General features: G+C 49.9%; 1 protein-coding gene across 2 annotated transcripts in view; it reads right to left on the reverse strand.

The window, feature by feature from the left end:
* LOC105053584 (uncharacterized alpha-1,2-galactosyltransferase C1289.13c) overlaps positions 1-9,980 on the reverse strand; it is a 17,923-nt gene extending 7,943 nt beyond the window's left edge. Inside the window, exons 1-3 of one of the 2 annotated variants that reach the window (XM_010934804.4) lie at positions 9,465-9,977; positions 9,356-9,388; positions 9,027-9,117 (exon numbers count right to left, since the gene is read on the reverse strand). In XM_010934804.4, coding sequence (XP_010933106.1) covers positions 9,027-9,117; positions 9,356-9,388; positions 9,465-9,905 — 565 coding nt within the window. In that variant the 5' untranslated portion in view covers positions 9,906-9,977. Of the gene's footprint in view, positions 1-9,026; positions 9,118-9,355; positions 9,389-9,464 lie in introns of both variants that reach the window. The other variant, XM_010934805.4, reaches the window with a different exon arrangement.
* Between the last annotated feature and the right edge of the window lie 2,404 nt (positions 9,981-12,384).

Here is a 12,384-nt window from a genome sequence, read left to right on the forward strand (position 1 = left end):
CTTTAGCTTCAGTCGCGCCGAATTCCTTTAGGTTTTTGATAGGATTCCTCTCCCTTTGTCACGTAGTCGAAGTTCAACCATCTCTTTCTTTGTTTAGGTATTTTTACACCTTCAAGCGCCACCCCTCGACAAAGGACTGGTGGTACTTCTCCTCTCAGTTCGGCAAGAAGAGGCTGCTGAAAGGTGCTCCCTCTTCTATCCATAACTGGAAGGGAAAGTACCTCTACGTCCAATATCCGACCTTAAAGCTGGGATTGCCCCCTTGGGGCTCCCTGAGGGACTCTGTCCGCCGGGCTCCTAGCCTGGGGGAGGACGACCTTCAGGCCGTCCGAAAGCTTCTTAGTTATCCAACTCCTTCCCTTCCCAACCTTCTGAAGGAGCAGTTTCTGTTCAACATCAGCTTGAGTCCCCTGAATCCTGCGAGTATTCCATCTTTCCTTTCTTCTTCTTTTCTCCTTCTCTTCTCCCCTTCCTCCCCCTCTTTTTTTTTTTTTTGACTGCACGTCACCTCTTCCTTTTTCACCCCATTGCTGATCTCTTTTTCTCTCTCTTCTTTTTTTTTTCAGGAATGGACGCCGAAGCAGCACAGATGCTTGCCAGAGGCCTTAAGGTCTACAAAAGAAAAAGCACTGCGGCCTCCGGGTCGACAAAGAAGGCCAGAACGGAGGAAACGAGCTCGGCCACGCCTGCCCGGGCGGCTCTCGCGGTCGATGTTCCTTCAGACGTCGAGCCTCCAGCTCCCCGGACCTCCTCAAGGAGTTCTCCCGCTGAGGTTCCCGCTTCAGGGGCCCGCTTCGAGGAGGTGCCAGGGGTTGAGAGGGGGAGGAGAAAGAAGACGGTGGCCCGCAGGGTGAGTGGCCGCCGAGCTGCCCTCGAAGAATCCCACGGTTCCGAAGAAGAGCCGGTGGAGAATCCCTTTAATGACAGGGACCTGATAAAGCGACTGGTCGATGGCTGCATCCTGCCCGAAGTCGTCCAGAGGATCGTTCGCGCCGATCCCGAACAACAGATTTGGGACTCTCTAGGGTCCTTTCTCGAGGTAAACAGATTCACTTTCCTCCTCCTTTCTCCTTCATTTAATTACCTTCTCAACTTTTAGTCTGACCTCCTGGCCGCCCTTGCAGATCGGGCACCAGCTCCTTGCCAACATCGAGGCGACGAACCGGGCGAGGAGGGACGCCATCCAGGCGAAGGAGGGTCGCCGGGCTGAAGCCGCTCGCCTCAAGAAAAAGGCTGTCGAGGTAGCCAACCTCCAAGAGGCCCTTGAGAAAGAAAAGCAGACCTCGGAGGAGATGGTGAGGAAGACGGAGGCCGAGGTCGTAAATTTGACGGAGCGGATTTTGGTTCTAATCCCGGAGGCCAGGGTCCAAGCGGTGGAAGAGTTCAAGGCCTCTGCGGAGATGAGAGACCTGAAAGTCAAGTTCGGCCAAGATGCGTTCATCAAGGGGTTCGAGCTCTGCCAAGAGAAGATGGTCAAGAAATTTTCCGAGCTCGACCTCAGCTTCTTGGACGAGGCGTCTGAAGACGAAATCGGGCCCTCTCCTACCGCCGCTGCCACCGCAGCCCCCTTCCCAAGAACACCGAGCTCCCCAACTCCTACTTCGGAGGTCAGAGACCTCTGACTTTGTATTTTTCTTTTACTGCGATTTTTCTTTTCTCTTTTGTCTTTAAGAAACATTCAATCAATAAAATTGGGTTTCTCCTTATAGGGGCCTTCTCTACTCTTTTCTTTTTCCTTTTTGCAATGAGCCGCGCCTTGACGCTTTTTTCCTCCAATGGCAGCGTCCTGTCGAAGCGCTTCCCTTGCCACAGAGGGTTCCGCTGAAGTCCACGATCCAACATCTAAGGAAGAAAGTTCGTCATTTAACAAAAAGATCGAAGGAGATGGAGGACGAACTTCGCAGGTTGACAAAGAGCCACTCTAAGGTCACTGCGGAGGCGACCTATTTTCAGAACCTCTACGTGAAGGGGATCATGGAGTACAGCCGGAGGAAAGCGAATTTCGAGAAAGAGCTCGAGGAACATAAGAAGCGTGCCAGCGATCGATCTTGGGCTCAAGCTTCCAAGATCAGCTCTCTCAGAGCGGAGCTGTCGGCTGCGCAGGAGAAGATCAGCCAGTTGGAAGAAAGCTCGTCCTGGCTTTCGACTCGGGCCGACTGCGACCAAGAATGGTCGAAGAAGTTCTCCGACCTTCAGCAACAGCTCCAGGATGCCGAGACGAACTATAATGCGTACCGGACCGGCTGGTGCAAGCAGGTGGACGACTACAGGGGGAAGCTCAGGATGACGACCGACGAGGTTGCCCGCCTTCAAAGGCAGTTATCTGAAAGAGCTCAGTTTGCTCCTGTTCGGAATCCCAACGAACTCCAATCCCTGAGAGGAACCGTAGAAGAGCTATCTGTCGCCCTTGGGGAGGGGAAGGCCGAGCTGCAGCAGTTGAAGATCCAGCTGGTATACGAGCAGCAGGCAGTCAAGGACGCGGAGGCGGAATCTGGGGTCCTGAGAAAGAGGCTCCGAGAGGCGGAGAACGAAAGCCAACGGTTTCATCGGAGGTATATGGAGATGCTAATGAGGGAGAAAGAATTGGAAGAAAAAGTCGAGCTTAAGGCACTCCCTGATGAGGATCGAAGCTGAAAGTTCGAAGTCGGAAGGAGCCGGACCCACTTAGGGCCCTTTTCGCCTTTCGTCCTTCTATGTGTCTTCTTTTGCCGTTTGTTTGTTGTTTTTTTTTTTTTTTTTTTAGCCTCTTGGGCTCTGTAACGCATACTTTGCTAACGAAATGAAAAGAAGATCTTTGTTACCTTGCCCGTGCATCGTGTTGAAATGTTGTCCGCCGGACTTTTTTCATTTTTTTGTCCCGTTCGATGCCGATGTTGTCTGGAGGTTCCTGGTCGTCGCCACGTCGGCTTGCTTTTCTTGTCATCTTTCTTCTTCAGCCTCAAGGGCTCTATAATGCACACTTAGTTAATGACGTGAGAAGGGAACCTCCCGTTACCTCTTTTACTCATGTGTTGAATTATCGTTTACCGAGCTTCTTTCGGCTTTTGCCTTGTTTGATATCGATGCCGTTCGGAGGTACCCGATCGCCGTCGCATTGATCCGTCCTCTTGTTTATGGCCGCAGATTTGTCCGGGACCATTCAAGTTTGACGCCTCCTTTCAAAGTTCGAGCACGGAGGTCTGAGCTTCTCGTCGCCCCGAGGAAGCCGCTTTATCCTTGGCCTGTGTTGAGAGCTCTCTTGGAGATCGGAGATTTTGATAAGAACCCCAATCCTCGCTGAGGCGAGGCTCCCTGTATCTTTGATGTAATTTATTTTCCGTTTGTCGCTGATGCAGTTCGTCGCTTTTCTTTTTAACCCCCCTCCCCTTTTTCTTTTTCCTTTCTCGAGTGAGGGTTTTCCCTCTACTCTTAGTGGGGTCGCGGGAGCGCGGAGGGGCCGCTAAGGAGGTTCCCTTTTTCTTATCTGCTCTTGAATGACCAGACCTTAATCGGTGTCAGGACGAGGTCCTTCCCCTATTTCTGATGTAATCGATTTCAGCTCAGGTTAGGACGTGGTTCTTCTCCTGTTCCTAACAGGGCTGTGGGGGCACATATGGGCGTTGCAGGGCCTCTCCCCCCATCCGGTCTAAGAGTAACCGAGCCTTCGACTTTGCTCATGTTAGGGCGAGATTCTCCTCCTGTCCCTAACAGGACTGTGGGGGCGCATATGGGCGCTGTAGGGCCTCTCCCCCCATCCGGTCTAAAAAATAACCGGGCCTTCGACCTTGCTCATGTTAGGGCGAGGTTTTCCTCCTGTCTCTAATATGGCTATCGGGGCACATAAGGGCGTTGTAGGGCCTCTTCCCCCATCCGGTCTAAAAATAATCGGATCTTCGACCTTGCTCATGTTAGGGCGAGGTTCTCCTCCTGTCCCTAACATGGCTGTGGGGGCACATAAGGGCGTTGCAGGGCCTCTCCCCCCATCCGGTCTAAGAGTAACCGGGCCTTTGACTTTGCTCATATTAGGTGTCGTTTTTGTTGTCTGAAGGGGTTATCCTCTGTCATTACAAGTCCATGCCAAAAGGGAAAGATGTGCAAATCTGAAAGGAATCTTGATTTAAAGCGAAGTCGTTCGTAATACATTTACAGGTTTTTCAAATCTCCAGGGCTGTAGAAGGTTTGCTCCCCGTCAAGGTCCTCCAGAGACAGAGTTGATGATCCCAATTGGAGGCCGATCTCCGAACTGCTCTTCCCTCCTTGGCGGCTCAGGTTGCAGCAGGGCCTTTGGCCGATCTTCTCTACCCTCAGACCGGCGTCGAATGAACCTGTCGAGCCAGCCTCGTCTGATGAGCTCCTCGATCTCGTCTCGGAGTTGAATGCATTCCTCTGTGTCGTGGCCGTAGTCACGATGGTAGAGGCAGAACTTGTTAGGATTGCGCTTCCCGGGGTGCGTGCGCATCCTTTCTGGCCTTGGGAGCTGCTCTCTGACTTCCATCAACACTTGGGTTTTCGATGCGTTGAGGGGGGCGTAGTTGCGGAATCTTCTCGGGGGAGAGCCCCGCCGAACCCTGCGCTCCGGGCTTCTTTGTCTGCGTGCTCGGGGAGGAGTCTGGGCGCGCTTGTACCCGAGAGGAGTTCGAGAACGTGGCCGAGTTTCTCTCGGCCCTTTTTCGACTGCGGGCTTACTCGAGTCTCCCGCCTGCCGCTCTCTCACGGTCTCCTCATCCTTCATCTTGAAGGCTTCTTCTGCTCGAGCATACCCTTCGGCCCGAGCCAGCAAGTCAGCAAAATCCCTGGGATACTTCTTTTCCAGGGAGAATAGAAGGTCGTTCTTTTGAAGGCCGCCTTTCAGAGCGGCCATCGCGACTGATTGGTCCAAATTCCGGACCTCCAACGCAGCAACATTGAAACGGTTGACGTAAGCCCGAATGGACTCCCCCTCCCTTTGCTTGATGTTGATGAGGGACTCCGAACCCCTCCGGGGATGCCGGCTGCTAACAAAATGAGCCACAAACTGGTGGCTCATCTGACCAAAGAAAAGATGGTACCCGGCTTCAGCGTCGAGTACCAGTTTCTCGCTGCTCCCTTCAAGGTGGATGGGAAAGCTCGGCACAGGATGGCGTCTGGCGCGCCATGGAGTAGCATCATTGTCCGGAAGGCCTCCAGATGGTCAACTGGATCCGAAGTCCCGTCGTAGCTTTCAAATTGAGGGAGCTTGAAGTTTGGCGGGATCGATTCCTGCATGATCATTTGAGAGAAGGGAGGGTCAGTACAAATATCCTCACCATAAGCGGGGGGAGCGTGGTGGAGTTCTTCGATCCGCCGGTTCATCTCCTGGAGCCTTCGATCCAGGAAATCCTCTCGACTGCGAGTCTCAAGGGTCTTCTGACAGAATGGAGGTAGAGATCTTCCAGGAGTAGAATCGTGATCTGATCGAGGGCTCTCCACCCTCGGATTCGTCTTTCCGGGAAAGACGGGGCGACTGGCCCAAGTGGCCCGTCCTACCGCCGGATTTTGGAGTTCTGACGACGTTCTCTCCAATCGTACTGACGCCTGCGGCTGTTGCTGCTGCTGCATGGCCTGCACCGCTTCAGTAAGGCCTCTGACCTGCTGAACCAGTAGGTCAAATTGCTCCGCGCCAACCGCCGTTGCCGGAGGAGGAGGAACCTGAAAAACTGGAGGTGAGGTCGGAGCCTGAGATCTGGCCGCGGAGGCTGTGGATCGCCGAGTGGATGCTTTGCGGGGAGGCATCGGGCAAAGATCTAATAGAGGGAGGAGAAGAGGATGTCGAAGATGACCGGAGGCGGTCCCGTTGAGCGCTCCTTTAAGAACAAGGGTACTGCGAAGACACAGGCCCCTTTCTCTAGCGCCAATCCTGTTGGTGCAAAAATCCGCCGGCGTCGGAGAAGCTGGAGTCGAGGGAGTCGCGGTCGCCGCCGGGACCTGCAAAGAAAGTCTAAACCGAAGTTGGGGGTGCTCCGGCAAGACCCTCCGACGCTCAAGTCAGTTCTCTGCTTCAACAAGAATGGAGTGCTCGAACGAAAATTTTAACAGAGTTTCGAGATAGAAATTAGAGCTTAGAGAATAACGTATCTGGGGTCCTCCTTTTATAGGCGGAGGGTGCAACAGATTGACAGCGACGTTTGTAACCGCCTGGTAGTGGGCCGCTCAGGCCAGAAGGAGTTTGTTAAGAAGAGTAGTGGAGTGGAGTCGTGGCTATCACCGTGGCCTGCCACGTGGAGCCTGTTGCGGGGAGTGGATCAGTATCCGTTGTCGCGACTTGCCAGAGAGTGGTGGAGCCACGCGGAATCCGTCGCAGGAAGTGGAGCAGAGTCGTGGCCATTACTGTGGCCGCAGGAAGTGGAGCAGAGTCGTGGCCATTACTGTGGCCCACCAAGGAGTCCAGGCCTGTCGGCCGAAGCTTGGTTGGGGTGTCTGACGGAGAGAGACAGCTATCCATCTGAGAGGAGCTCGGATGTTGCTGGCGAGCCTTCTACCGTTGGGTGCTTTGGGCGTTAATACTGCAGGCAAGGGCCATTTGCTGTAGGAGCTCAATCAAAGGCTTTCCGTAGACGAAGTTCGATTTCACACAGAATTCGACAAAGGATCGACCGGCAGTGGGTGTCGGATGGCACTGGAGAGGTTCATCCACTGGAGGGGTCCGGCTGCTGGAGTCCATGTATCGTAGGAGTTCGTCCGAAATCTGTCCGCTACAGAAGTTCGGTCGGAGTCCGATCTCCGTAGAAGCCCGGATGGGGATCATTTGTCGAGGAAGCTCAGCCGAAGCCTGCAGTAGAAGCTCGGAGTAGATCGCTTGCAGTAGAAGCTCGGAGTAGGTCACTTGCAGTAGAAGCTCGGAGTAGATCGCTTGCAGTAGAAGCTCGAGGTAGATCGCTTGCAGTAGAAGCTCGGAGTCCGGCCCTTGTAGGAGTTCGAATGAGGTCTACCTGCAACAGGAGTTCAGGACGGAAGTCCAGCTCCCGTAGGAGCTCGGATGAAGTCCACCTGCAGTTGGAGAAGAAGTCCGACTCCCGTAGGAGCCCGGATGAAGTCTACCTACAGTTGGAGAAGAAATCCGGCTCCCGTAAGAGCTCGGATGAAGTCTACCTGCAGTCGGAGAAGAAGTTCAGCTCCCGTAGGAGCCCAGATGAAGTCCACCTACAGTTGGAGAAGAAGTCCGACTCCCGTAGGAGCCCGGATGAAGTCCACCTGCAGTTGGAGAAGAAGTCCGGCTCCCGTAGGAGCTCGGATGAAGTCTACCTGTAGTTGGTGAAGTCCGACTCCCGTAGGAGCTCGGATGAAGTCTACCTGCAGTTGGAGAAAAAGTCCGGCTCCCGTAGGAGCTCGGATGAAGTCTACCTGCAGTTGGAGAAGAAGTCCGGCTCCCGTAGGAGCCCGGATGAAGTCTACCTGTAGTTGGAGAAGTTCAGCTCCCGTAGGAGCCCGGATGAAATCTACCTGCAGTTGGAGAAAAAGTCCGACTCCCGTAGGAGCCCGGATGAAGTCTACCTACAGTTGGAAAAGAAGTCCGGCTCCCGTAGGAGCTCGAATGAAGTCTACCTGTAGTTGGAGAAGAAGTCCGGCTCCCGTAGGAGTCCGGATGAAGTCCACCTGCAGTTGGAGAAGAAGTCCGACTCCCGTAGGAGCCCGGATGAAGTCTACCTGCAGTTGGAGAAGAAGTCCGGCTCCCGTAGGAGCTCGGATGAAGTCTACCTGCAATTGGAGAAGAAGTCCGGCTCTCTAGATGCAATTAATATATGATGTAGTCCTTGTATCGTGAGTCTCAACTAGACAGAGGTTATAAAATTTCTCATCAAATTCCATCATCTGTCATATATCAAATTTATTGGACTCAAATTCATGATGTGAAACACAGCAAAAACTCTTTTGCACTATTCATACTATCCTGATCAAGGTCTTCTAAATTCAATCTTATAAATCACATAAGACTAACTCTCTTATCTACCAAAATCGATAGATCCCATATAAATGCACCTCCTATTCCTACAATGAATCTACTGCAGCCAACATGCACTACAAGAACCCATATGGTCAGGAGATTAAGTATATGTACCGTCAAACTATAGCAACCCTATTATAAATAGCCAAGACACTGCAGGTCAAAGGACTAGTCACACTGCTACAGCATCAAGCAAGTCACTGACGAGTGAGTAAATATCCAAGTGACTTCTCATATTGGTCACGCTCCATACCCCTATTCACTAATAACCATCTGCATTCTCGCTCCAGTATCCTCACACTGTAGACTCGAGACTCATCTATCCTTCAAAAGGAAAACGATCCATACATCAATTTCTCTGGATCAATCATCGTCCCTTGATGATCAATTGATCGGAAGTATTTAGGAATTAATCACCAATGACACATGCCTCAAATTTTCAACTTTTGAGAATATGTGTCATCATCTTATTAATTCCTTGAATGATTCATGGACACATAAACAATATGAATAGAATAAATAAACCTAATTTCATTGATAAGAAAAAATTCAAATACAAAATTATATCCCAGAATAAATATATGTGTCAGTCTGATTGGCTTTTAAGATATACATTTAACAATTTTCCTAACTTGGACTCCTCTGATGGGAGGTTGCACATCAACCAGCCCCATGGGCCATTTTGCATTATTTGATTGTTATCGCCGCAACCCTCCTTTTAACAAGAGGAAGCTCTAAGTATAGATGGTGTGTTTCTTAAATATTTGACTTCTACCCACTGATGAACAATGTTATTGTACAGTGTCACATATGACTGTGCGTAAAACAACTAAAGCAGTCCTCCATTCCAACACAGCTCCGGTTATAACAACAGTGACGATGTGTTTAGGAGATTGTGGACAATATATTGCATGCAGTTATATGCAGCACCGAACGTAAAATAGAATTGTCCTAGAAATTGTTCTAGTAATTTATACTGGGGTGGGTGCTAGTACTTACTTCAGTTCAGTGGGACTCATTTATCACGTGATACGTACTTTTGAAGGAAGAAAAGGAAAAGAGAAGATAATAATGGTGAAAAATTTACCTGAATTAACCCCATTGAAATCCTCAGTTACCACCAAGTCAGGAGAAGCCTGGAGACCACTGTACCCGATCGCCACATTCAGAATACTTTCCTAAAAAATTAGTACGAAAAAAATAAAAGAACTATTAGCTATCCTCCACTTTTATCCACCTTTCTCCACACGCTAAACAATTAAGCTTCGGACAAAGATATGCATCCATCTAAATACAGGAGTGCCCTTGTCAGATAAATAAAAAAAAATTTATAACAATACCAAAAACGATCATCGTGAGATCATGATCCTACGGTCACTAATCGATGCTATGAATAAAAACGACAGACGTTCTTACCAGCGATATATCCGGATTCGTCACCACCGTGTCCTAAGAAGAAGAGGATAAAAATTAAATTTAATTAAATTTAAATTAAGTTGTTGGCGTTTGACTAAAAGAGACTTACGGCGTCGTTCCAGAAGAGCCAATCGTAGTGGCGGAGGTGCGACCGGACGGCAAGGATCTTGCTCCAGTTGGGCGGACGGTTGGGATCGACCAGACGTCTTGCGTCGATGAAGTCGTACCCCATCCTCTCTGTGTACGCTCGCTTATTCCCCCCGACCGCGTCCATCACCCCTCGGAACGACCGCCGCCCGCCGCCACCGCCACTATTCTCCTCCGCCGAGAAGCTTACCATCGCGATCCGCGGGCGGGGATGTGGCGGAGAGGTGGCGGAATATTCGGCGCCGGCCAGGGCACACCGCCTGCCGAGGGCGTTGGCGCCACGGAGTATGGCGGCGGCGGCGTGGAGGGATGCGAGGGCGAGAAGCGGAAGGGAGAGGAGGAGCCAGAGGCGGCGGTTGGGGGCCCGGGATTTAGTCCACCGGACCGATGACCGCGGAGCCATAGGAGACTTGGGGTCGTCGGAGTGAGTTGTAGGGCGTGCGAGTTTGGGGCTTTTGGAGGTTTGTTAGTTGTTTAATTTGATGTATTTCCTTTTTTGAGTCTTTTATTTTTTAAGTCGATGAAGTGCCGTGTAGGATAAGTGGGTAAGCAGCTTAGCTTGGCGCGAATATCCCACAGGCCAAAAAAAAAAAAAGCTGAGGTGCGTCACGGCTCCCGGGAAACCGTTTCCCATTCAAGCAGGGGATTTCAGGGAAAAAGTTTTCTATTTTTTTTTTTTTTTTTTTTTTTTTGCCGCAACAGCCCCATCAGCTCTCCCACCCAGCTCTTCTAATATATATATATATATATATATATATATATATATTATATATATATATATGGATATATATGGATGCCTCTCAAGTGAAAAATCTTCATTTGGCATATAATATATTCAAAAAAATGAGAGGAAGTCATCTGAAAAAAGACAGTACCTAAGCTTTTCTTCGCCCGCTTCATAGCTCACCTAAGCTTCCCTGTTCGCCTACTCTCAAGGATGAAAGTCTCCTAGATGCTAGAAGCTGGCGATCGCTTCATCCTACCAACCGATCAGAGTTCGAGTCGACTGGCAGAGAGGTGGTGGCAGACTAAGGGCAGTGGGGGAGGATGTTGTAGGTGTTGGCGAGGGAGAGTGGTTAGAGAAAAGCAATCTATCAGGGTGCACATCATGGCCGAGAGGAGGTTTGAAAGTGGTCACGATCAGCGGCAGAGGGGAGGCACTGGATGAAGTTGATGGTGGCACTGAGGGCGGTGATGCGCACATCAGGGGAGGAGTGGTGGGAGAGGGAGGAGAGGAAGACCCCATGGAGGGTGAAGAGGTGAGGGAGGAGAGCGTCGCCAATGTACTGGGTGAGCTGGGAGAAGATGAGAAGGGGGGACTCTTGGAGGTGGGGGAAGTCAATGGAGGTGATGGCTTAGAACATGAAAGGCATGAGCTCCGGCCAGGCATCATCGAGGAGGAGGCTGGAGGCAAGCTCGGAGATGGTGTCGCAGAGCTTTTTGGCAATGAACTTGGAGTCCTCGCACTGGATGGCAGAAAGGAGGAGGAACTGGAGGGAGGACTTCGTCGCAGGGGAGAGGCAGGGCCAAAGGTAGGAGGGCGAGACGATCGTGGTGTTGGATGAGGAGGAGTCGTGGGTGAGGACCTTGCGGAGGAGTCGCTACCACTCACCTATACCTGCAAAGCCGAGTCTCCTACCAGCCTCAAGAACCTTGGCAACACTAGCTACCTCAACCTCGATACCCCCTCTCTAAAAACTACAGTGGGCCCCATAAACTGGGGTGGGTCTAGGTGATGTATTGTAGAAAAGCCCTTGGCATTCTTTCTATTCACGTAAATATCCTTTTCTACGGATTTGATGTGTTTATGGTTAAGATTTGGTTTTATCTTTTTCTGAAATGAGCAGATAAACATAAAATATAATCGGATAAGTTTATAAATCCAAAATACGAATATCAATTAGAGAATATAATAAAATTTCAATTTGAATGTTAGGTATATTTTGTGCGAGTTGTGGTGGTGTGAGTTGGTCCCTTGAAGTTTTGAGAGCGTAATCTAATCTAACCTTCTCGAGTCCTCGCGAACGCCCACCTCCTCTCCACTCTCCATGTCACACCCCCGACCGAGATTGTGAATCGAGAGTGTTGCTCCTAGATTGATTTTGATGATTACAAAGCAGATTGAAGGGATACAAATAATTTTAAATTGATAAAGTCCTTATGCTCTTCAAGGGCAAAATCGTAATTTCACTAAAATCCTGATTTGATAGTATCATTTGGTAGAACAAATGATTTGTAAACTATTGGTGAAAATTTCATTATTTTTGGACTTATATTTTTGAAGTTATGAAGGTTTGAAGTGCATGAGTCGACTCATGAGTCAACTCATGGCACTATGAGCTGATTGGCACGCAAAAAAATTTCCATGGCACGCTAGTTTTCTGGCTTGGCACGACCTGTGAGTCGACTCATGAGTCGACCCACAAGGCATGAGTCGACTCATGAGTCGACCCCTGCGGCGGAAAATGTCAGCAACGGCTATTTTTTTTGCCCGTTTTAATTGCCTTTTATGCTTTCTAAAATTGCTCTAACGGCTCTTTATCTGCCTAAATTATTTTCTCTTGCTTCTAATGCTATAAAATATTTCAAATGGTGAAAGAAATGGCAGAGAAAAGAAGATCAATCGGCAGATCAAACGAGAGATCAAATTCATTGAGAGGATCCAAAAGATATATGCAAAGTGATCAAAGAAATATTTGAGAGAAAAAGAAAAGAGGATCCAAAATCCACACGAGAGATTGTGAAAGAGATTCAAGAGCATTCAAAGAGAGGATTTGTCACGCCTATTGTTTCAACCTTGATCTAGAGATCTTTCAAAGCCTTCAAGAGATCTTCAATCAACGATCATCCTCTTCTCAAGCACTCATTCAAGCGTTCATCCA

The sequence above is a fragment of the Elaeis guineensis genome, chromosome 11, assembly GCF_000442705.2.
Source record: "Elaeis guineensis isolate ETL-2024a chromosome 11, EG11, whole genome shotgun sequence".
Taxonomy (NCBI): Eukaryota; Viridiplantae; Streptophyta; class Magnoliopsida; order Arecales; family Arecaceae; genus Elaeis; species Elaeis guineensis.